This window comes from Belonocnema kinseyi, chromosome 10 (assembly GCF_010883055.1).
Source record: "Belonocnema kinseyi isolate 2016_QV_RU_SX_M_011 chromosome 10, B_treatae_v1, whole genome shotgun sequence".
Classification (NCBI taxonomy): domain Eukaryota; kingdom Metazoa; phylum Arthropoda; class Insecta; order Hymenoptera; family Cynipidae; genus Belonocnema; species Belonocnema kinseyi.
The window spans coordinates 8,858,879-8,883,125 of record NC_046666.1 but is presented as its reverse complement, the minus strand read 5'-3'; the positions used below and the strand labels follow the sequence as shown (position 1 = coordinate 8,883,125).

Genomic DNA, 24,247 nt, shown 5'->3' with positions numbered 1-24,247 from the left:
TATTTTCATTTAAAAAAATAAAATAAAACAAGAAAAATGAATTTTCAACACAATCGTTGAATTTCTTACCAAAGAAATAACTTTTTAACCAAATAGATATATTTTTCATCCAGAATATTAATTTTTTACAACAAGAGACGAATTTCCAAAAATTTACATTAATTTTCAATTAAATAATTAATTTTTTCAATAAAAAAAGATGCATTGTCAACAGAAAATGGAATAGTTCAATTTTCACTTTATTCTTAAACCGAATGAATAAATTATAAAATTTTCAATCAATAAAATTAATGTTTTACCAAAAAAGGTGCATTTGTATCCAAATAGTAATTAAATTTTTAATCAGAGAAATAAATGTCCAACTTAAATAATGAGTCTTTAACAAAAAACATGAATTTTTTAAGCAAAGAGTTGAATTTTAAATTATTAAGATAAATTTTGAACGAAGAAAACCAATTTTCTACCAAAAAAGATCAATTTTCAAATATAAAAGAAGAATTGTCAACTAAACGTGGAATAGTTATATTTTCAGTTAAAAAGATTAATTTATATTAACAAAAAATGAATTTTCAACACATTGGTTAAATTATTAACTGAAGAAATAAATTTTCAACCAAAAAGATTGTTTTTTTACCAAACAGAGTAATTTTCTACCACAAAGGACGAATTTTCTATAAAATTCATGAATCTTCTGCTGAAAAAGTAAATTTTTCTACCAATTTTTTAACAGAATAGAAGATGTATCTTCAACAATAAATAGAATAATTAAATTTTCAGTTCAAAAATTATATTTCTGTAAAAAAAACTAATTCTCAAGTAAAAAAATGATTAAATATTTAACCATAAATATAAATTTTCTACTAAAAGAATAATTTTTCAATTCAAAAAGTTAATTTTATACCACAAAATATGAATTTTAAACCAAATAGTTTGATTTTTTAAAAAAATAATATGTACTTTTAAAAGAAAATGGATTAATTAAGTTTCAAGTTCAAAAATTTAATTTTGTATTAAAAATAATAGTTGAATTTTCAACCGAGAAAATTAACTTTTAATGAAAAAGACCAATTTTAATTTTAAAACGCCATGAAAAAAAATGAAAAAACCTAAAGAAACGTAAAAGTTAACGAGGACGTCAAGGCCTTTCGCCTGTGGGATCCTGAGAAACCAGGGATCTCACTTGATGTATAAAACGCCCCTCTAGTTGTTTCCTCGTGCATTATAGTTCATCGTCTTGCTCAATATTCTAACCACTATGAGAGCATTTCTCGTAAGTTTCCTTATTACAAATTTTTTTATTTTTAATTTTTAATACTGTTTTTACCGCGATTATCAGTGCAAGTGACTATGTGAAGTGATAAAAAATTATACAATCTTTCAAAATATAAGTTTATATTTGGGATTATATTTTTGGATTTTATGATTAGGACTCAAAACTTGAAGCGTTGTTTCGGGTCTTATTTATGTGTATTATATAAATTTTCTTAAACATGTTTCCAAATTTTTAAACTCAAAAATATAAATTTCCTAATAAAAGAGTTGAATTTTTAACAAACTAATTGAATTTTCAACAAAATAGTTGAACTTTTAACCACTTAGATGAATTTTCGAACCAAAAACACGAATTTTCAGCAAAAAAAAAATACATTTTGAACAAAGTGGCTCAATTTGCAATAAAGTAGTTGAATCTTCAAAACAATCAATTCAATTCAACAAAATAGATAACTTTTGAAAAAAAAATCAAAGAAATGTTTGAATTTGAAACCAATTAATGGAATTTTTAAGAAAACAATTAAATTTTAATCAGAATATTGAAATTTTAAATAAAAAAACATTCATTCTCGAAAAATATAATAATGCATATTTCAAAACAAAAAAGTTTTTATTTTTAAATAAAAAACAGACTAATTTAACCAAGAAGACGAAATGTCAACAAAAAAATTTTTAATTTATATTTCAACCAAAGGCATTAATTTATAATCAAACAGTTGCATTTTTAACCAAAACAGATATAAAATTTCTATCAAAAGAGATAAGTTTTCAGACCAAAAAGACGAATTATCTACAAAAGAGTGGAATTTACAACCAGGAAAAATTTTTCGGTCAGGAAAAACGATTTTTCAACAAAACATTTCGATTTTTAACCTAAAGCTTTTAATTGAAAAAAAAATTTAACCAAATAATTTAATTTTCAACTAAAAAGAATCAATATTCAACAAAAATAAAATAGTTATATTTACAGTTTAAAAAATTAATTAAAAAAAGAGAAGTTTCAACAAAATTATTCATTTTTAACTACAAAATTCATTTTCAACCAAATAGTTTCATCTCCAAACCAAAAAGACGATTTTTTAGAAGATAGTTAAATTTACAACCAAAATGAATTTTTAAACAATTAGTTGAATTTTCAATAACACGAAATTAATTATCTAACATACAGTTGCATACTATATAACCAAATAAATAATAAAATAAAAACAGATAAATTCATCCAAACAATACAAATCTTAAACAAAATATTCGAATATTCAACTAAAAAGGATTAATTTTTAATAAAAAATTTACAGTTCTAACCAAAAAATAACATTTATACCATAACAGAAAAAATTTTAAACCAAAATGGTAAATTTTCTAGATAACAATTGAACTTTAAATTAAAAAGTTAATTTTGAACAAAATAATTGGATTTTAAGCTTAACACGATTTATTTCAAACAAAAAATGGAGTAGTTAAATTTACAGTTGAAAAAATTTATTTTATCCACACAAAAATTTCAATCAATTAGTTGAATTTTTAACAAAAAAAAAGATCAATTTTCAATAAAACAATTATTAATTGCATTTTTAACTGAAAATGGTCAATTTTTAACCGAAAATTGATTAGTTAAATTTTCACTTAATCAAAAAAATTTTTTAAGCAATTCAACATTTAACCAAGTAGTTGAATTTCAATCCAAAAAATTAATTTTCTACCAACAAAGATAAATTCATAAAAAAATTAATATATTTTTAACCAAATTGTTGTATTGCGAATTAAAAACGATTCATTCTGAACCAACAATAGAATAATTAAATTTTTAATTTAAAAATTAATTTTTGAATAAAAAACAAACGAATTGTAGACAAAATTGTACCATCTTTAAGAAATAAAATGATTTTTTGACAACAAGGTTCAATTTTCAACCAAGTAGTGGAATTTTCAACAAAAAAAGATCAATTTCCAATCAAAAATTTAATAGTTAAATTTTCAACAGAAAATGATCAATTTATAACTAAAAATTGATTAGTTAAATTTGTAGCTAAAAAAATTTATTTTGAATTGAAAAAATACGAATGTTCAACAAAATAGTTGAATCTTCAACCAAAACCGATTTTTAAACATTTTATTAGTATTTTTAATAAAAGAATATAACATTTCGCCTTAAATATATGACTTTTCAACGAAGAACAATTTTTCTGTTCACAGAGAAAAAAAAATCAACCAAATTGTTGAATTTTTACAACCAAAATTCAAATTCTCTAGGAAAAAAGTTGGATATTCAACTTAAAAATATAAATATTTAATCATTTGCCACCAAAAAATACCAATTTGTAAAAGAAAAATGGAATGCTCAATCCAAAAATATTTTTAACCATTTTATTGGCATTTTGAATCAAAAAAGATAACATTTCTACCAAATTAGATGAATTTTTTAATCAAAACCAGAAAGGATTTTTCAGTCAAGAGAGAAAATAAATTTCAACCAAATTGTAGAATTCTTAAACGAAAAATGAGATTGTATTTTTAACCCAAAAATGTGAATTTTAAACAAGAAAGTTAATTTTCAAACAAATAGTTGAATTTAAATTGAAAGCGAACAATTTTTACCAAAAATGGAAAATTTACATTTACAGTTGAAAAAATATATTTTCAATACAAAAAAATAATGAATCTTTAACAAAATAGTTAGATTTTCAATGAAAAGGATTAAAATTAAAATTAATTAAATTATGACAATTTTTATTTAGATATTACTGATGAGCTTTTTTGGCTTGGTAACGAGTCAAGCACAACAGTATCAAGAATCACCTCGAAGTGCTGCAATACTGAGTGATACACGTTATCTCTCAGGAGATGGAACATTTGGGGCCTCTTATAAACAAGAAGATGGAGTCGAATTTAAAGAAGAAAGTGATGAATTTGGAAATCGAAAAGGCTCATATTCCTACATTGATCCCACAGGACAGAGAAGAACTGTTACTTATACTGCTGGAAAAGACGGTTTTCAGGTACTTATTAAAAAAAAAAAAAAGAACTTCTGAAAAAATTTCCTAGTACATTAAAGTCTTAGAAAGAACCTTTGTCACAAAGCGCCTTTTCTCACCAAGTGCCTCTCCCTTCCATTACCTGTAAATTCAGTAAGCGCCTTAAGCGTGGCATTCGATGAGCGTGCGCGAGACGGTAATCAAATAATCCGCCAATCCCGGTAAGCCTTAGAGGTGTGGCTTGTGCGGGCAGTTGGTGAGAACCTGAGTTTTGAGAACCGAGCGCTTTGTGAGAGTCCCGCACCGAGAAATAACCATTCAGAATGACCTTCACGAGTTACTTCGTTTTTACTTGGACCCCTCGAGTAAATTGTAATATTTATAATTAGAAATGGGACCTTAATATGAGGGTAAGGAACAAACCAATTTTTTTAGGCTACAGGGGACCATATTCCAACAGCAGCGCCTCAAGTACTTCCGGAACCAGTGCAGCCAGAATATGTACCACTGCCAGAATACAATCCACCAGATTATCAGTTTCCAAAAGGAAGATTTTACGATTCACGTTTCGAGACCCAAAACCGATACGAGAGAGTGACAGCAAGTCCAAAAAAACCGGAATCTAAAATTCAATTTCAGTATGAATATCAACATAATCCAACTCCTGTGAGGTACCAACCACCAAATCCTGAATATGAGTCCCAATATGAAGAAAAAAAATATGAATCTCCTCAGTATCGACCAACAAAATATGAACATTCCCAGTACCAAACGAGAAAATATGAACCCCCTCGGTATCAGTCACCCCAATACCAATCACCTCAATACCAGTCACCCCAACACCAATCACCCCAATACCAAACACCCCAATACCAAACACCCCAATACCAAACACCCCAATACCAATCACCTCAATATGAACAACCAGAATACCAAAAACCTCTTTATTCTCCCCCTAATCGACCACCTCCCCCCGTTTCTGAGTATCGCCCCCTATCGAGACCCCCACCCCAATATAATGAAGTGACAACCTCGACACCAAGAAGATTCTACCCCCCAGGAAAATTGGACTTCAACAGGACGCCTGATGGTTTTTCCTACACTTTTAGCAAGACTTAATTTGTAAGACTTTGTAAGACTGATTCTCGTTAGGGAAAGTCCATTAATTAAGTAGGGATCATTTTTTTAATTTTAGACCCCTACTCCCCTATTGTAAGGATTTGTAAACATTTGTGTGAACGAATTCATTACAATATTTCATGCGTGGAAAATAAGGAGCAACATATTTTCGTTATACTTAGATAGCAACTTTATTAGATTTTTGACGAATATTTTACAATTTTAAGGATAAAATTAGTATTTTGGCAAATTTTACTTTAAAAGCATTGATTATTTTGCACGTTTTGAGGTATTCAGGTATTTTTTTGTTTCAGTTAATACATTTTTGTCACTCTATAATTTCATAAAGAAATTTCAAAAGTAATAAAAAATAGTTAATTTATTAAAACTTTTAGATAAAAGAAAAATTTTCTCAGCAGTCAAACTTTTTACCTACAATTTTTGTTGAATGATAGGTACCAATATAATCTACTTACCATTATTTCCCGTTTTGGATTTTTTTTCAGAGAGAAAAAAGTTATTTATGATTCTTTTCAAAACCTAACCCTTTTTATACTTGTTGAGATATTAATTTTTTTCTTATTCCAGTTTGTAAAGTTTTTTTCACTCTTTCGAAACCCATAAGAAAAACGACGATAGAATAAAAAATGTTAAAGCCATTTAGATTTTAGAAAAATGAAAACATTAAATTTCCTCTATACAGCTACGGGTTTTTTATTGGAATCCGCAAAAAAAATAAAAAATAATAAATAATAGTCAAGTTATTCCAATATATTTTTAAAAAATGTATCTCAAAAGTCCCACTTTCTTTTTGAAATTTGCAAGCAATTATAGGTACCAATATAGTCTACTTACATTGAATTTACTATTTGGTATTTCTTTTATTTTTTTCTTATTCCAGTTTCTAAAGTTTTTTTCAATCATTCGAAGCCGATAAGAAAAGCAAAGGAAAATAAAAATGGTAAAGTTCTTTTAATTTTTGGAAAGAAAAAAATTCTTAAAGACCCCAACTTTTTGGTGAAATTTTTTTGGAATAATATGTACTAATATATTCAACTTACCATACATTTTCTATTTGGTATTTTTTTGTTTTTTAAAAGGATATTTTTTTCAAAACCTTATCCTTTTTGCAAATTTTGAGATTTTAAGGTTCTTCTTGTTTCAGATTGTAAAGCTTTTCACATTTTCGAAATCGATGAGAAGAATAAAATAAAATAATGAAAAATGGTAAACCTATTTGGATTTTTTGAAAAATTAAAACAGAAAATTTCCTCAAATAGCTACTTTTTTCATCAAATTTTTTAGGAATAATAAGTACCAATATAGTCACCTACCATAAATTCACCATTTGCAATTTTTTTCTTTTTGAGAGTATAAATTATTTTTGATTTTGTATTCAAAACTTTTCGCCATTTTTGAGATTTTAGGGTTTTTCATGTTTCAGTTTTTAAAGTTTTTTTAACTGCTTCGAACACAGTGAGAAAAACGTAAAAAGAATGAAAAATGGTGAAGCTGTTTAGACTTTTTGATGAAAAAAAAAACACATTTTTTCAACAGAGCTGCTTTTTTGTTCAAATTCACCAGGAAAAAATTCAAAATAATCAAAACTGGTAAAATTATTTCCATTTGTTGAAAAAAAAAGAAAACATTATTTCTCAAAACCGAACCTCTTTTCCTAATTTTTTTTAACAATAGGTATTAATATAGTCTACTTCCTACAAATTTCCCATTTGGTATTTTTCTGTTCTTCGGGGATTAAAAATTATTATTTTTAACTTTATTCTTTTTGCAATTTTAGAGATTTTATGGTTTTTTTCCAGTTTGTAATTTTATTCATTTTTTCGAAACCGATAATAAAACCGAAGAAAACCTTAAAAATGGTAAATCTTTTTCAAATTTTTGAAAAATAAAATAAATGCTAGAACAATGAAAAAATATAATGTTGTTTATCCCAAAATACAAAATAATTTTTTTCTCCAGACAAAAAATACCAAAAGGGTTTTTGATTATTAGACGCTCCCCTAGAAAAAAAAGGTTTTTTAAATATGAGTTAGATATAAATGAACTTTTTTTCTTTTTTTAAATTTGCATTCTATTATGCCATAAAAGGCGGCGATAAAACGAGTGGACAGCAAAAATAAATATTACGACAGTGTCAAATTGCCGAAAAAATAAAATATTAAAAATAAAAAATTGCCGAAATGATTAAATTACCGAAATATAAGAATCTCGGCTTGGAAAAATTCCGAAGTGCAAAATTCCCGACACTAGAAAACTATAGAATTTAAAAAATTCAAAAATTATTTTTTAATAAATGACATTTAATAATTAAAAATAGAATAACGAAATACTTTTATTTAAAAACAAATTTTTTGAGTGTCCAATGTACTTTTTGTTATTATTGTTTGAATTTGAAATCACAATAATTAAAAAAGAACTATTTCTCAATTCAAAAGCACAAAGCAAGAATAAGTTTTTTATTTCAAGAGCAATAATTGTAAAAAAAACTACTATGCACATTCAAACAAAATCTTGCTTTAGAAACTTTTTTTCAATTCTTGTTATTTGATATGCATACAATAATTTTTTTTAAATACATTGAACATTAAAAAAAAAGGTTTTCTTCGGGGAATTTTATTATTCGGCAATTTTCCAATTTCGTACTATTATAAACTAGGGACGACTGAAAGATCGCAAAGAAGAATATTCTCGAAAAAATATTCGAAATAGAAAATTCCCTAATTATAAAACTGCCAAAATATAAAAATCCCGAATTCGAAAATTTACGAATGATAAAATTCGAGACAGAAAATTTCCAAAATAATTTTTTTTAAATAATTAATGTATTTTCAAATTAATATTTTAATTTAAAATAACAATAATTTTTTTAATTCTCATTTCAAGTTTTTTTTAGTTCGGTGACATCAGAAACTGTCGGGAATTTTATTATTCGAGAATTTTCGAAATTGTAACGTTTATATTTCGATTATTTTCTTTTTCGGGAATTTGACAGTGTCGGAAATCTTATTTTTCGGGATTTTTCAGTCGTACCAATAAAACAGAATTACAATTAATTATTAAATTAAATAAATAAAGTTGTAAATTTAATATATAATCAGTTATTTTACTTATATTTAAGCTCTAAAATAATAATTATCCACTGCAGGTTGCATTGTCCGCAGTAGGGAGGTTTCCCCTATTAGATTAGAAATTGTTATACAAAATTCGAAAGAATCAAATTTTTCGTCACAAGAAACCTCACTTATATTTATTTTATTAGCTTAAACAACATAAATTAAGATATTTCTATCAATTTAGAACGAACTTTCCTAAAAATAAAAAATATTTAGAATATAAATATCCTCGTAATTTATAAAATTGCCTTTAATCTTAAATCACCGAATTGAAAAATTAAAAAGAAAATTCCGACTGTTTATAATATTAACGATAATTGATAATTCTATAAATAAAGTATCCGATTTTAAGCTAACCCATTTTTAGCAATCACACCATTATTTTAATAATAAATAAATGATGAAATAAAAAAATATATATTTACATTAAGTAAAGTATTATATTTTATATTTTTCAAGGTTCGACAATTCGACAAGGTTCGAAAAAAACAAAAATTATAATTTTACGAATTTTCTATTTCGAATAATTTCTTTGTTGGTAGTTTTCCAGTGCCAGGAGTAAGACAAACAATCGAAACTATTTACTTTTTAAGATATTTAAACATTTATCAAAAAGAAACTATTTTAGATTAAAAGATTTTTCCTTGTTGTCTCAAAATAAACACTTACAAAAGAAATTTGAAGATTTTTTTCCTGATTCTCAAATTACATGGTTTATAAAAATCACAAAAAACGCCTTTGTGAAACTAGATTTTAAAAATCGCAAAAAAAATTTTTTATCAAAATGCAGTTTAAGGGTAACTTTACTTTTGGTGGCGCTTTCTTCATTGAAAATCTTTTAAAATTGATTTTCATTGCTTGTTTTTCTAAATAACTACACAAATTTTTGAAAATCGAAAGGAAAGTTTGTAAATTTTATAAAAATTTATTCTAGTTTGATAAGAAAAATTTGAATTCCTAAAAAATGTTTTTATATGAATTTAAGAATCACGATAATTTTAATAATTATGTAATTTTAAATAAAAAACATTCTTTTTGAAGAAAGAATGTTAAAACTTCCAAGAAAAATTTATTTCAACAATGTTTTTTATAGTTAAATTTTGGATTGCATTTTTGTAAGGAAACCTTTTTTTAATAAATTAATATATTTGAAGATTATTTACTTTTTTTCAAAATGGAAAACAGTAGTGTTGTAGGAACTATTTTTTCCTTAAAAAAATAAGCCGTAATTTTACATTTTTTGCATAAATAATTTTTTTTCTTGCGATAGACATGACAATAATATCAGTTCCATTTTTCAAATCAGTAAAAATCAAATATTATAAACATAAAAAACTGTAATTGCATTTTCAAGCAAATAGTTGAATTTTTAACAAAAATACGACTTTAACAAAATAGTGGAATTTTCAACGAAATAATTCAACTTTCAACAAAGTACATGGATCTTAAATCAAATAATTCAAATTTAAACTTAAGAAGATAAATTTTCAACAAAAAATGGAGTAATTAAATATCCAGTTCAAAAAACTATTTAAAAAAGGAATGCGCAACCAGTTGAATTTAACTAAAAAAGGTGCATTTTTAACAAAATATTTGATTCCTCAACCAAAATGATAAATATTTTCAACAAACGAAATTAATTTTCTACCAAAATTTTCAATAAAATACACGAATTTTCTACCAAATAATTGAATTTTCAACTTCTAGAGAAAAAGACGAATTTCTAATGGAATAGTTAAATTTTCTAATAAATACTTTATTTTTTAAACAAAAAGCTGAATATTCTACCAAAATAGTTTGATTTTAAACCGACAATATAAATTTTCTATGAAAAAGTTCATGTTTAACCAAATGGTTTAATTTTCCACAATGAGACGACTTTTTTCGAAAAAAAAGGTAAATCTTCAACTAAAAAAAAAAGAATGTTTAAGAAAGTAGTTTAACTTTCAAGCGAGTAGTTGAATTTTTTAACAAAAAGATAACTCTTTAACCAAATAGTTGCATTTTAAACAAAATTATTAAATTAACAACCAAAATCGTAGAGTTCTTAGTCAAAATAAATGTATTCGAAAAATAATAATAGTAGATTTTATAAATAGTTTTTCCTTTCTTTTATCCTTGAAAATTATTGTATAAATTTTAATTTCAAATCATAAAAATGGAATTTTTTAATTTCCAAAAATATGCGGGTTTTAAAGTTTTAAATTATTCAAATTAAAGAATTTTTATTTATACGTCTTTAAATTTTAAAAAATGTGTACTAGAAATCGTTAAAATTGAAGACATATTAATTGCAAATCTTAAAAAGCATAGAACTTTAAAAAAAATTTGCTATTCTATATTTTAAAAATTTTCCATTGTAACTCTTCAAAATTGCAAACCATTCAAATTTAGAAATAAAAAATTTTTTTTATTTACAATTGCAATTTATTTAGTTTTAAAGTTTTGCCAATAATAATATTGTAACATTGTTGATTTTCATGAAAAATGTAATCAATCTGGAAGAATCAGAATTGAAAACTCTTAACTTATGATCTTCAAAATCATCAGAAGCATCAATTAATCAATTAATGATTCTGTAATATCGAATATTTAAATTTGAAGTTTCATCAATTTGGAACGTTTATTTTATCATTCACTTTTTCTTTGTTTATTTCTTTTTATTATTTTTTTAGTTATCAAAATCGTCACATGGAATTTTTATTTATAAATAAAAAATTAAAATTTAACTTTTTAATTTACCTAAACAGGTATTCTTTTCTTTTTTCTTGGAGGCTGCAAGTCTTTTTCCGAAGAATGCACCAGGCTTGATTCGATTTACTTTCATCTGGTAGGTAACCTTTGGGATCTCGTTTAATGCGCAATGAACTCTGTATTTTTCTGGCATACGGCACGACTGAAGATCACTCAAATAAAGTGCAGCAAACGTGAGAACAAAACACGTTCAAGCAAAGAATAAATTATTTAACGAAATTCTATTCAGTTCAAAATTATAGTCTGCCACACAAATGATTTTGAATCCTACCTTCTTAAAAAAAAAACACAATTAAAAATGTTATAATTTTAGAAAATAAAATTTTCTTAAAGCCACAATAATGCTTCTTTTGTTATTCATTATTAAAATAAAAGTTCCCAGTACTTTTCATAATGTATCAGTTGGCCTTTCCGGCACAAATGCTTCTTGTACGCAGCCGAAAGGTTGCGTGTTCGATTCTACCTGCCTACACTTTTTTATTCTATTTCTTAATTATTGAAATATTTATAAATATAATTTCCTTTAATAATCTATCTAAATCATGCTAATAATAATTTTTATAATTTCTCCTTTCACGTAAAAATTATAATATTTGATAAACTTTCATTTTAAATCTTACAGTTGAAAATATTTTTATTTGATAAATTGAATTATTCTTTAAAAAATATTCAAAACCGTGCAATTTTCTATTATATACATTAAATATTCAAGATTCTTCAATTACAAATATTCAAATTTAACAAATTTTACATCGCAAATCGTTAAATTTCCAAAATTTTAAATTGCATGTTTATTTAAACAAAAAAATGTTCAAAATTATACACTTTTAAAGTAGACTTTCAATTTAAAAGATTTTAAATTGAAGATTTTTTTATTTTAAAAATTTACAAATAAATAATATGCAAGTCTTAGAATTAAAAACATGTTACAAACTCAATAAAGGATTATTATTATTTTTATTATTAAAATGTAAGAATTTTTATTTATATGTCTTCAAAATGAGTTGCGAATCTTCAAAATTAAAGAATTTTTAAAATGATACAAGTTTCACAGTTACAAATAATGTAACTTTGATCATTAATATTCAAAGTTTAATAAATTTTTAAGATTTAAAAATAAAAAGTTAACTTTTGATCTTCGAAATTATCAATATTTAAGAATTTTTTATTAAAAAATTTTTAACTTTGAGAATTTTAGACTGGAAGTCTTTAAAATTATGGATTTTTCAATTGTAAATCTTCAAAATTGCAAATCTGCAAAATTGAAGAGTTCATAAATGTAATTTTTGAAAATTGAACTATTCTATGCAAATAATTTGTTTTAGATTACATACCTTCAAAATACATATTTTAAAAATTGAATAATTTGCAACTGTATACATTCATAATTAAAAATTTTTTCTATTGTAACTCTTCAAAATTGCAGAACTTTGAATTATAAATTTGGATTGATTATTTTTTAATTTTGATGATTTAAATTAGACATTTCTTCAAATTGGACGATTTAGAATTTGAAATTTGATTTTCAAAATCATCCAAATTTAAGAATTTTCATTTATAAATATTTACATCTATGTTCAAAAACTGAAGAATTTTTAATTTTAACGCTTTAAATTGTAAAATTTTGAATTTTAAATAATAAGTAAAAAGTTTACATTTTTTAATTTACAATTAATAATTATACAAATTTTAAGTTTTACAATTAAAAATGCGGTAATTTTTATGATGAATTTGAAATTTCATCAATTCGGAAGATTTAACTTTTACTTTCGAGATTTAAATACATGGAGATCATCAAAATTTAATCATTTTTACTTTTACAACTTGAAAATTAAACATTGAAAAATTTGAACCTGCATATCCTAAAATTTAAAGAATTTTCAAATGTGTGAATTTTCAAAATTGTAGAACTTTAGATTGTACCTTATTAAAATTAATGCTTCTAATTTCCGATACTTGTAATAAAAAAATATGCAAGTTGAGTATTAATAATTCTGTACTTTTTATGCTTTGTATTGAAGAATTTCTTCTAATTAAAAAATTTAGATTTTAGGACTTTTCTTTTGATTTTTAAAATCATCAAAATTTAGGAATTTGTATTCATACATCTATAAAATTAAGGAGTTCTTAATTTTAATTCTTTAAAATGGAACTAATTGGACAAAAAACTATCACAAATACATACCTTGACGATATAAATCTAGAAAATTAAATAATTTGCAATTTTATCATTTCAAAATTCAAGAGTTTTCAATTTAAACCTTCAAAACTATAGAACTTTGAATTGTAAATATTTCTAATTAAAAAGTTTTTAGATTTTGAAATTTACAATTATAGATCCAGAATTGAAAAATCTTATATTTTGATCTCCAAAATCGTCAAAATCATCATATTCTAAGAATATTTATTTACAATTCTTAGAAATTCGTAAATTTTAAACTGAAAATCGTTAACATGAAAGAATTTTCATTTGTAAATCATCAAATTGTAAATACTTCAAACTGAAGTTTTTTAAAATTTACATTTCATAATTATCTCAATTTTAGATTTTAAAATTTTAAATTTGTTAAATTGTAAGCTGCAAATCATTACAATAACAGAATTTTCAATTGCTAATCTTCCAAATTGCAGAAATTTAAACTGCAAATCTTTAAAATTGAAGAGCTTTTAATGTTTAAATTTTTTTATTAAAAATTATGCAAGTTTAAAATTTTATATTTTAAAATTTGGATGCTTTATATTCAAAATTTCGACAATTTGGAAGATTTAGAAATGAAAACTAGTATTTTTATTTTCAAAACTGTCGAACTTTGAATTTTAAAAATTGGAAAGTTTTTAATTTTTTAATTTACCATTAATGATTTTAAATCTACAAAATTGTAGAACTTTAAATTGCAAATCTATCAAATTGAAGAGCTTTCGATTTTTCGAATTTACAGTTAGAAATTATACTTAGAAGATTTCAAAATAAAAACTTTACTTTTGATCTTCAAAATCCTCAAAATTTAAGAATATTGATAAATTTTGTAAATTAAACTTTATATCCGAAATTTCTTTAATTTGGAAGATTAAAAATTGACAACTCCACATTTGATTTTGAAAATTTAAGAATTTTTATTTATACATCTTTAAAATTGAAGACTTTTTAATTGTAACCCTTCAAAATTGTAGAATTTTAAATCTTTAAAACTGAAGATTTTAATTTTGGAAATTAAAAATTATTGCAAGTTTTATGTTTTACAATTAAAAAGGACTGAAGAATTTTCAATTGCAAATCTTCAAAATTGAATTATTAAAAAACATTCAAAGTTAGCCTATTTGAAAAAGATGTTTTAAATTTTATGAGTTTAAACCATAAATATTCATAATTAAACCAATTTACAATTTTTTAATTAACTTAATTCTTTCTTTCTTTACTTCTAATTCCTGTTGTTATAAAATCTTATATTTAAATAAAAGTTACAGATTACTGAAAGCCGATTAAAATTAAAATCATAATCAAAATCCGAAAAAATTCTTCCAAACTAAATAAAAATTTACAAAGCAAAAAAAGTGTTTTTCCATTTTTGAAAACTTGAAAACCAAATTTTCTCCCTTTCCAAATCGATAAAAATCTTGAAAATAAAAAAACGTCCTCTTCAAATCCATTAAAAATAAAATTTCATCCCTTCCAACTCAATAAAAATCTTAAAAGTAGAAAATAACACTCTTCAGAGAAATAACTTAAATTTCATCCTTTTCAACTGCATAAGAATCTTAAAATACAAAAAATTCCCTTTTTCAATTCAGAAAAAAATTAAGAACAAAAATTCCCTTTCTTCCCACTGAATAAAAATGTAAAAAATAAACAATTTCCCTCTCCCAATTCAGAAAAAAAATTAATCAAAATTAAATTTCAATTAAAATTTTATGAAAGCCATTATCTACACTTTAATATTTATTTTGATTTATGTTTATTTTTATATCATAATAAATATATCCAGACAAGATCCGCGAACCGCCCATGACCAGTTTTGTAAAACAGGCGTGCCGCGTGGTTCTGCAAGGTAAACCACCTTTGTGGAGCAGGAACTGGACAACCTTACATGAGGAGAAATTTCTTCTAAAAATTTTTATCTAAATCATAAACATTCTCTTCTGTATTATTCATCACAAAATACAGTCTTGACATAAATCCCACAAGAATTTCCTTATTTAACAGGTGTGTTGCAAACTGGAATAAAAAACGATAATTAAAATACAACGCAAAAAATGATTTCAAACTATTCTAAAAAAAAGTAACCAGTAGTTTCAATTTTTTCTAATTTAAAAGCACTGGAGTTATTTTTTTATCATGAAAAGAAATCACAACAAATGTTTCCAAAATATTCCAAAAATAGAACACGGTAGTTCCCCTTTTTCTATTTTGGCAGCACTGCAGTCATTCTTGGCGGGAAACGTGGAAAGCTGTTAAATTGTCAGGACTACCAACATTCAAGTATAAAAGATAAAGTAAAATTTTATCCACTTGCGCTTAAGAATATTATATATTAATCTCAATGTTAAAAATACATAAATAGCACCCCCGGCCACGCAATAAAAATATATATTTTTTTAAATTACTTTCTTTTAAATCAGAAAAATAAATTATAACCAAATTCTCTCCCTTCCGACTCTCGCTCTCTCAGTTTACAAAAATTTAGAAAACAATATTGCTTCCCTTGCAATTCGATAAAAATTCTCAAAATAAAAAAAAATGTTCCCCTTCCAATTAAGAAAAAATTGACACCAAAATTCCATCTCTTCCACCTCGATAAAAATCTCAAAAATAAAAAATTAGCCACTTCCAATTAAAAAGAATATATTAACCAAAGTTTTGTGTTTTCCAACTCTATTAAAATATCAAAAATACTAAAATTTCCTCTTCAAATAAAAAAAATTGAAAATAAAAAATTATCCCACTAAACTCAATCAAAAATGTTCAAAACAATTTAAAAAAAAAACATGAAAACAAAAATGTTGTAGGACTTCCGGTTTGGGCGGGTATCAGAGAGCACGTGTCGGGACAAGCGGAGTGAAATTTAAGCAAAAAACAGCAATTTGGGATCGGGCAGGACCAGTTACCGAAATTACTGGTAGGCAGTGAGGGAAAGTGTACTCGTGGGTGTTATCTCAAATGGGAACGCAGTGAAAAGATTGGAAAGTCTTCGGAAGTATTCGGGCATTCAGTGTGTTGTAGAGGTTAGGAAGCAAATTGTCTTAGACAAATAGCAAGCGCCGGAGGGCCCAGCAGGGGACAGCAGAGTGTAGTCCGCGTAACACAAAATGGAAGTTGTCCAGCGGGAAATTTTTGAAACGAATATGGCAGAACCGCAAAATTTTACATCAGGAGTAATAGCAGCCAACAAGAACAACGGCGATGTAGAGCTGTGGGAACAGGGAAATGAAAATGCAGGACCCGATCAACAGGAAAAAGAAGCGATTCTAGGGAATAAAAAGAAGTCAAGAGGGCAACCGAAAAAAGACTTGGCAATTAAGATGGGGAACAAGAAAATTGCAAAGATGATGGAGGAGTTCCTAGAAAAGCAAAAGGGGCCAGAATCAACGACAGGCGAAAATCCAAACGAGCAAGACCCTTTCAAAAAAAGAGAGGTGTTAGTTCGCTCACCAGTAGCGGAAAGAAAGCAGAGCGCCAACAAAAAAAACGAGGAAAAGAAGAGTGACGGGGATTCGGAAAAGCATACAAGCGAAAAGTTAGTGCAAGTACAAGGAGAAGAAATAGCGAAGGAGAGCGGAGAGAAAAAGAGAACTGAAGAAAAATTAAGTGAAGCTGAGGAGTCGGATTTAGAAACCATGATAGAAAGGAAAATGGCGAGGTGGTGGGAAAAAAAGATCAAAACGGAACTGGAGGATTTAAAGAAGAGACTTAAGAATTTGGAGGACAAGAGAAGAGTGGATCTAGAACTAACACAGGCGATACAAGAAATCCAAGTCGTAGAACAGGGATGGGGGGAATTGGCAGACGTTTCAGAAAGGCTACAAGGAAAGTGGAGAGTGCAGTCGAGAAGTCAGTGGGAAGTGATGAAAGAAAAAATAGTGAGGACAATAGTGAAGGAAAAAGTGTGAGTCAGAGGGAAACAAGAGATATATCCGCACAAGTGGGGCAAGAGAAGGGGAATAATGAGGGAGAGCAGAGTGGGGAAATTTCAAATAGAAGAAAGACTGATGGGGTCGGGGATAAACAAAAGCCCGATTTTCTTCGAGATGGAGAGCTGATTTGGGAAAAGGAAGAAAGGAGGAAAAGGAAGAACTGGGTCATAGTGAGAGGCTTCAGGTCTCGAGGAAAACTCCTGGACAAGGAGATCAGCAACACCATCGAAGATATCACAGGAGTAAGAATGCTGATACAGAAAATGAAGGGCATTGCAGGAGGACCTTTAATAAAACTTAAGACGTGGGACAACAAGAGAAATCTTATGGCTAATAAGCATAAATTGAGGGGAACCAGGATCAAGGTGGAAGATGATTTTACAGAAAGGGAAAAGCAAATTCAGGATTGAATCGAAAGTCAGATCAGAGAGGCCGGGGATAGGGGGCTAGAAGTTACTACAAGCTACATGCGATGGAGAATAGAAAATACCGAATTTGTGTGGAATGAAGAAAAGAAGGAAATAGAAACTTGGTTTTTTCGAAGAAGACGAAGAAGCCATTAGAGGAGTTATGTGGAACATTGCAGGAGGAAGGAAGATGAAAGGTGTTTGGGATTTTTTGGAGAAATTCGACATAATAATTTTGGAGACATGGATAGAGGCAGGCAAAGAAAAAGACTTCATCGAAGGACTGGACAGAGACTACGTGTGGAAGACTAAGGAGGCGGTAAGAATAAAAAAGAAAGGTAGGGCGAAGGGGGGCCAATTAGTAGGCATAAGAAAGAGTATGAGTGAGAAAATAGAAATAAACGAATAGGCATATGGCTTGAATATAAGTGACATTTTTTAGGGGGTAAAGGGATAAGAAATAATATTGTAACATTATACAACAACGAGGGCTGTGGAAAAATTTGTAATGAATTAAAAAAATTAGTAGGGGACTTACAAGCTAAAGGGGAGCAGGTAATTATAATAGGGGATTGGAACGCAAGAATAGGATCTGAACAAGGAGTAGAAGAATTTGATGTAAACGAACCGGCGAGAAGTTACTGTAAAGAGAGGAGGTCCGAGGATAGTACGGTAAATAGTGAGGGTAAAAAGCTTTTGAAATTCTGTGAAGAACTAGGATTAAGAGTACTAAATGGGAGAGTAAGGGGATATGAAAAAGGGGAATGGACGCACGTTGGAGAGGACGGAGGTTCGGTAATAGACTATATAATAGAAGCGGAAGCAGAAGGCGAAGGTAATGTCAAAGAAATGGAGATAATAGTACGTACGGAGTCCGACCATCTACCAATAACGTTTAAAATAAGTGGGGACGTAAGGGAACCTTATAGGGAAGAGAGGAAAGGAAAAAACAAAAGGAGGGGGAACACCGAATTTGTTGAAAAATTAATATGGGAGGACGAAAAGGCGGAAGAGTTTAAAGAACAAGTGATAAGTTTATGGGAAGAGAGAAAAGAGCTAGAGGGGGAGGTATGGAAGTGTAGATGGGATAGGTTCAAGGTAAACATTAAGAAAGCATCTGAACTGATAGGAATGACGAAAAAATACAGAGTTGGGAACAATAATTCAGGCAGGGGAAAAAGGAAGGTAATAGGGCCGAAGATGAGATAGGGCAGTTAAAGAAACGGGTTTGGGGGATTTTGAAGAAATTTATAAAGTGGAAAGGGCCTAAAGAAAGAAAGGAAAAAGAGAGAGAAGAAGAAAAGGAAAATAAATGGGCAAAAATTAGAGGCAGTAGGAATATGGGGCAGTTCTGGAAAGCAATAGGTGAGTTTAGAACGAGAAGGAGAGGGAAGAGAAAGGGAGGGAAAATTGGAAAGAAATGGAAAAAAATTTTCAGCAACTACTAGGAGGGGGCGAGGAAGAGATCGAAGAGGGGAAGAATAAACCGCAAGTGTTAGGGGGAGGGGAGCCAGCAAGAACGCAGGAGGGAGAAAGAATGAAGTTGGATAAGGATGAGGAGGAATTAAACGAGAATCTCTCCAGGGAGGAATTAGCGAAAGTAATAAAAAATTTGAAAAAGGGAAAAGCAGCAGGGGAAGACAGATTGACGGCAGAGTTTATAAAAGGATTACCGGCAGTTTGGTTAATAGAGATGCACGAAATACTGAATGGGTTTTGAAAGGAAGAAAAAGTTGGAAATAGGTGGGGAAAAGCTAGAATATATCCCATACATAAGGGAGGGGAAGAAGAGGATACAGGAAATTATAGAGGAGTTTCTCTATTAGATATAGGATATAAAATATTAACAACCATCATGAATAGAAGATTGAGGACTTGGCTAGAAAAGAAGGGATTAATAAGAGAAAGCCAAGCGGGATTCAGGGAAGGAAGGTCAACGAGAGATCACGTATTCGTGCTAAATTCTATAATCAATAATAAACTTAAGAGAGAAGGAGGAAAGCTGTATGGGATTTTCGTTGACTTTCAGAAAGCTTTCGATACAGTAGACAGAAATATTCTCATCGGAAAACTGAAGAAAATTGGGATTAGAGGCCGAATGTTACGAATGTTAGAGGAGATATACGCGAAAACGGTTAATGAGGTAATAACTAGTCAGGGAATAACAGAGAGCTTCTCTACAACAAGAGGGGTTAGACAAGGGTGTCCTCTCAATCCAACCCTATTCAACATTTTTGTGAATGACATCGAAGAGGATTGAGAAAGAAGAAGTATAGAAGAGGTATAGAGGGGAAAATATGTAAAAAGAAATAAGTTAGAGATAAATGTAAAGAAGACTAAAATAATGATTTTTAGGAAGGGGGGAAGGAAGAAAAGGGAGAACATTGGACAATTAAGGGAAAAGAAGCAGAAGTGGTCGATAACTTCAAATATTTGGGATTCTGGTTTTCAAGTGGAGGGGCTTATAAAACTCATATAAGAAAAATGGCTGGAAAAGTGCAAACAGCCACGAACGCAGCTTGGGGGGTGATGAAAAGGGCGGGTCTCGATAGTCTGTGGAAAAGATTGTATATACTGGATACACTGGCTAAGGCGGGGGGGGGGGGCTATACGGAGTAGAAATTTGGGGGTGGGAAAGAAGGGAAGAATTGGAGAAAATGCAGGGAAGGTTAGTCAAGATGGCAATGGGAATAGACAGGACAACTCCTGGGTACATTTGTAGAATGGAGTCAGGCAGGTTAAGCCTAGAGATAGAAGCAAGAATGAGGGCTTCGAAATATATGGTAGAAATTTTGGGAATGAGAGGAGAGATGGCCAAAAATATGTCTAAAGGAAGAAATGAGGGGAATCAAGAATGGGAATCCGTCGGCATGGGGTAAAGGGTTACAGAAAGCATGCAGAATTGTAGGGGATGGAGAGACGCTGGATTGGGTATTCGAAGGGAGTCGTGTCAATGAGATTAACGATAATATGATTAAAGGAGTAGAAAGAAGAATAGAGCAGAAAATACAGTTGGAGTGGATGAAAATAGATAGTTCCAATTACTGTAGTGGATACAGAAAATGGAAGACCAGCTCGGGGAGAGAAAATTATTGGGATGAAAAAGGGACAAGTCCAGAGGAAAAAGAGCAGTGGGCAAGGATAAGATGCGGGAACGTAGGAAAGACAGGGAATAAGGGATACAAGGATACTACGTGTAGAATTTGTGGAGAAGTAGAAGAGAACCTGACGCACATATGGGTTTGTCAAGGGCTAGATGGAAAAATGGATAAAAAATGGATTGACATTGTTGATAAATGGAAGGAGGGAAAAAGAGAGATCGGGAGTTCGAAGAAGTGGTCATCGAAACATTTAGGGAAAAACCGAACCCTGTCCTCTGCCGATTTTCCAGAGAGTTCGAAAAGAAAGCAAGAGAAGTATCAGAGGGGGAGGTCAGAGAGAGAGCGCGACAGAGTGAATGAGAGGAAGAATGAGTTTGGAAGATGGACAATTTGTGATATAGTATGTAGAATCAAGGATATAAATATGTAAGAGAATGAATTAACTGCAATGTATTCGCCTAATGTATTCAGTTAGAATTTAAGTGTTAATATTTTTCATGTAAAATTGAAAGGGGAATTCATGTAAATTGTTGGGTATTGTCACTGAGGTGGACACAGAAAAATTGTAAAAATATACAATGGAGACAATAAATCAATCAATCAAATCAAAAATGTTGTACCTTCCAACTCGATAAAAATTTTAAATATAAAAAATTATCTTCGAATTAAAAAAAAATGAATACCCAAAATTCCGTTTTTCCAGCTATATATAAAAAATCTTTAAAATTCCCGTTTTCTAATTCAGAAAAAACGTAAAACCAAAATTCCCTTTTTTTTTAAATAAAAATGTAAAAAATAAAGAATTTCCCTCTTTCAAGTCTGAAACAAATTAAAAAGAAAAAAACTCTTTCCTTAAACTCAATGAAAGTGTGTCAAACAAAAAAGGGCCTCTTCCAGTTTAGAAAAACTTGAACACCAAAATCTCCCCCTTTCCAACTCAATTAAAATCTTAAAAATAAAAAAATGTACCTCTTCCAAAATCTGAAAAATAAAAAATTACCCTTTTCCAATTCAGAAGAAATATTGAAAATAAAGAAAATCCCTTAAAATCAATAAAAATGTTATTAGAAACAAATGACCTCTTCAAATTCAAAAAAAATTAACAATATTTCATCATTTCCAATTCAATAAAATAAATATTCTATTCCTATTTAATAGCCTATTCAATAGCCTTTTTCAATTAAAAAAATAAAAATAAACCACATTTCGTCACTTACAATTTGGATAAAAACAATGAGACTGATAAAAGCAAAATAAAGCGTCTTTTCCAATTCAGAACAAATTTTAAACTTAAATTTACTCCTCTCAAATTGAACATAGAACTTTAAAATTTAAAAAAACATAATAGCTAAAATTTCCTCGTTTCAAACCCAATAAAAATTTTTAAATGCAAAATCTGCTGCCTTCAACTCAATAAAAACGTTAAAAAAAATAAGTAAAAATTGCTCTTTCTGTTCGAAACTAAATTAAATATCAAACTTTCAGTTTTCGAGAATTTGAAGATTTGGTTTTTAAAATTATGTCATTCACTTAATTCCAACTCTAAACAAATCTTAAAAATACACAAATTTCCTGCTCCCAATTCAGAAAAAATTGAAAACTCAAATTCCCTTCCTTCTAACTGAATAAAAATGTTTAAAATAAAAAATTTCCCTTTTCCAATTCAGGAAAAAATGAATACCCAAAATTTCATTCCTTCCAAATCAATAAAAAAATCAAATGAAATTTCGGCAATTTACTATTTTCGGGAACTTAAATTTTCGGCAATTCACTATTTTCAAGAATTTGGAAATTCATCTTTTTTAAATTGGGGGAATACAAATTTTCGGTAGTTGTATTTCTTTCGGAAATTTTAAATTATGATTAATTTTATTACATATTATATATTATTATTAAAATTTAAATTTAGCACTCTCAAATTTTAACGATACAAGACTTTTTTATTTCAAACAAATCAGTTTAAATTTGTTTGATTTTAAATAATTTCAATTTTTAATCATTGCAATTTTTCACTCAAAAAATTTCAATCAAAAATTTCAATTTTGGAATAAAAAATTAATAAAAAAATAACTAAAAAGTCCAAGGCGAATTAACTAACGTACATCTTTTGCTATTTTTATCTATACTTTTGATGATATTTATTTATAAAGTTGAGTATACATCGTGTTTAATAATTATGGCAGTATGTTAAATACCGACTCTGATTAGCTGCGCGTGACATCAACAGTATAAAAAGTAGTCTAAAAACAGCTATTGGAGGCAGTGGCATGGAACGTTCACTCCTCATGACAAGAATAAAGGAAAGAAACAATAATCCTATTTCTAACTTACAATAATGTCTCTTAATGCCGGTATGCCTCCCAATCTGTACTTATTCAATAACTATTATGCAAATTACAATAAACTAAAAATGAAATCGACAAGTCCCCAAGAGAAGGCACTAAACCATCTTCAAATCTTGCAAATAAAAAATCTTTTCATTCAAATTTCGCGCCACAATTCTTGTGCCACGCTTAGAAATAACCTCCTTTTCCGGCATCTATTCTCGCCTTAAAATCTACGGGAAAAAATGATAGAGTAGTCTTCACAAATTTCAACAATAATAAGAACATGCTATAAAAAAATTGGTATAAAAAATCTTCTCAACATCGAATTTTACAATATTGATAAAATTCGAATCACAGATTGTTTCTAAAAACTTAGGTTTGATGATTGTGGAATCGATCCTTCCGTGGTAAATCAAGATATCACAGAATTTCTATTTTCTTCAGTTAGAATCCTCGATAAGGAAACATGACGGTCAAACAAGTACTTAAAGGCAAAGATTCTTAAATTTCTAATTGCAGTTTTCTATATAAAAGATATTGAATCCTTAAATCTAGATTTCAAATTTTCGTGTAAAATTCAAACCCTTGCCTTCATCATTCTATCAAGTTTTTATAATTACATGGCTCCGATTCATAGTCCAAGGTTGCGTGTTCGATTCCCTCTGTTTAAACTTTTTATTTTATTTATTAAAATGTTCATAAATATCATTTTTTCAATAATCTTTTGAAATTATGCTATAAATAATGTTTAAAACACCTTCTTTCACGGAAAAACTGATTTTTTTTTTAATTTATCATGTTTTTCAGGAACGATTCGAGCCCTGTAATTAGAAAGATTTGAAATCCGAAATAGGCAAAGATCTCACATTTTTATTCCATTTCTCCGGTGGAACATCGGTTTTACCATAATAATTAAACATCTCGGTGCGCCTAGTCACCGATATACAAAGTTACTGATTAGAAAATCGCTATTTCTAACAGTCAGTCAGATTTTTGGTCGTAGCAGTACAAAAAAAACTCGAGGAAATGCAT

At 28.0% G+C, this 24,247-nt stretch overlaps 2 protein-coding genes across 2 annotated transcripts in view; one reads left to right on the top strand and one right to left on the bottom strand.

Annotated features, from left to right (window-relative positions):
• Positions 1–1,242: 1,242 nt before the first annotated feature.
• On the top strand, positions 1,243–5,640 carry LOC117181838 (early nodulin-75-like). The gene is made up of 3 exons (XM_033374833.1): positions 1,243–1,270; positions 4,008–4,268; positions 4,680–5,640. Exons 1-3 carry the CDS (start codon positions 1,256–1,258, stop codon positions 5,361–5,363), a joined length of 960 nt encoding a protein of 319 aa, XP_033230724.1. The 5' UTR covers positions 1,243–1,255; the 3' UTR covers positions 5,364–5,640.
• A 9,548-nt stretch (positions 5,641–15,188) lies between these two features.
• LOC117182109 (ras-interacting protein RIP3-like) overlaps positions 15,189–24,247 on the bottom strand; it is a 40,037-nt gene continuing 30,978 nt past the window's right edge. Inside the window, exon 5 of the transcript XR_004468271.1 lies at positions 15,189–15,464. The gene's annotated coding sequence lies outside the window, so the exon portion shown is untranslated. The remainder of the gene's footprint in view (positions 15,465–24,247) is intronic.

What these genes read in the sequence shown, in the direction of transcription:
- LOC117181838 (XM_033374833.1), top strand. An exon ending in CTGGAAAAGACGGTTTTCAG is followed by an intron (nt 4,269 to 4,679) that starts GTACTTATTAAA and finishes CAATTTTTTTAG; the next exon opens with GCTACAGGGGACCATATTCC.